Source organism: Priapulus caudatus, unplaced genomic scaffold (assembly GCF_000485595.1).
Source record: "Priapulus caudatus unplaced genomic scaffold, Priapulus_caudatus-5.0.1 Scaffold79, whole genome shotgun sequence".
In the NCBI taxonomy this organism is placed as follows: Eukaryota; Metazoa; Priapulida; class Priapulimorpha; order Priapulimorphida; family Priapulidae; genus Priapulus; species Priapulus caudatus.
Window position 1 is genome coordinate 558,295 of NW_014577140.1, and position 2,011 is coordinate 560,305.

At 42.7% G+C, this 2,011-nt stretch overlaps 1 protein-coding gene across 1 annotated transcript in view; it reads right to left on the reverse strand.

Moving 5' to 3' along the window:
• Positions 1-504, reverse strand: part of LOC106821604 — a 3,367-nt gene extending 2,863 nt beyond the window's left edge. Inside the window, exon 1 of the mRNA XM_014826486.1 lies at positions 469-504. Within this exon, the coding sequence (XP_014681972.1) occupies positions 469-504 (36 nt within the window). The remainder of the gene's footprint in view (positions 1-468) is intronic.
• Between the last annotated feature and the right edge of the window lie 1,507 nt (positions 505-2,011).

A 2,011-nucleotide genomic window follows, 5' to 3' on the forward strand; every position in this document is an offset into this window, starting at 1 on the left:
TCTCTCTCTCTCTTTCTCTCTCTCTCTCTTTCTGTCTCTCTCTCTCTCTGTTTGTGTGTGCAGACCCTATACCACCCTACCCCTTTCCCTTACTGTGATTCTATGTATGCTATGAAACCAACACCCAAGAAAATTGCATCGTCAAATTCGCTCATCTTTATATTCTGGCATTAGTATGGATATCCAGAAAACCACGAATGCATTTATAGCTCTCAAGTTCTGTATGTGAACGCACCTCTATCTATTCGTGACTCAATCCTACATTAGGAAATTGGATTTAAATGTGCTTAGGATTAGGTTCAGGTTAGGGTTAGGGTTAGGGTTAGGATTAGGATTAGGGTCAGGTTAGGGTTAGGATTAGGGTCAGGTTAGGGTTAGGTATCCGATACGGGGTTAGAAATTAACTCGCTTTTGTCAGGCAGCTAGTACTTGCAGCCAAAGAAAAAAGCAGGCAGCAAGATTACTCACCCAGGCAGAATCTTTCGTGCTTTTACTATAGTTCATTAGGAATTCCTTGGCAGCAAGTATTTGCTGTGGATGTTGAGAGCAGGCAGCCAACTACTACTGCTTGCTGCCCTTAGTTTCGTACCCTAGCTATGATTAGGTTAGAGTTAGGGTTAGCTATAGGGAGTGTGATTATAATGATTAGGGTTAAGGGTTAAGATATTAGGGGTAGAGATAGGAATAGAGTAATACATTTCAATTTTCATTAATCGGCTCTGTACTTATTTGAGATTTCCATCTTTATTGTATACTAGACTTGCCCCCACGTACATAACTCTGTCATTCCGTATTGGAATTCTCTTCCTTCATCATTGGTAAATTGCAAATTTGCAATTTTTTCCAGTGCAATCCGCAGTGTTGATCTATCGATTTGATACAGTTCCCTCTCCGTCTTCGTTAGTCCCTAGGACTTTTGAAAACTAACTTTTATGAAGTTATGAGGTTACATAACAACTCGAAGTATAATGTGTGCATTTATATATGACATAGCTAGCATTTTCTGCCTAATTAAAATTAAAACGAATGCAGAAACGTGTAATTGACTTTCACTTTACTGTATGATATTTAGCTGAACACAGACATAACTTCCTTCATTATGCATGCGCATTCCCAGTACTTCCCTTTTTTTTCTGCGCAAGTACATGTAAAAAAACTAACCGTGATAAAACTCGTGAACGCTGAAGGACGGTGCGGGTGAGTCGCGTGACAACGCACCGTGAACTATATATAACTATAACTATAGTATAACTATAAAGTATAAGCAACACAGCAACACTTGAACACGGCGAGCGCACGAAAGCATGCTGTACAACTACATAGTTCCAGTCCGTCATACTTTGCAGTCGGGTAACATGGGCGTAAGACGTGAATCATCCGTCAGCCAAGCTTCAAATCCATCGGGAAATTATTTACAGCGGCGGTGACTCAGCTTCTATTTTCGTAGCTGACGTCATGGTTGACATTTGCAGCTAGGCGCAGCCCGCCTGTACCGTGTACGCGCCGACTTGCAGTTATGTCAATGTACACACACGCGCACGAACACACATCACTCGAGGAAAACCCCCCTTCTTTCAAAACAAACAGTCACGCCGACTAACTTGTGCATCGACACGATTCGTGGAGCAAATATATTAAAACTTATTTCGTTCATCGGTACTCACCCGCTGAGAGAAGTATCATTCGATGGGTGATTCAAGCTCGATCAGCTTTCATCATCACCTCCGTCATAGCGCTTTCTCTTGGCTCTTCCGACTGTTATTGTGCAGCTACACGATGACGTCAATCGACCGTGATGACGTAATGTGCTCGGGCGACATGTGACCGGGTGGTGTAGACTGGTACACGGTCCCACCTCTCGGCTTAGGCTCTCCTATCGAGTAATCGAGGTGGGAGCGAGTACCAGTCTACGGGTGGTGTTCACTTGTAACCGTCTGCCAGTTCACATACTTGCATGCTTGCACTGAGCTGTATATAACTATTAAACTATTATTATATAGTATACAGCTCA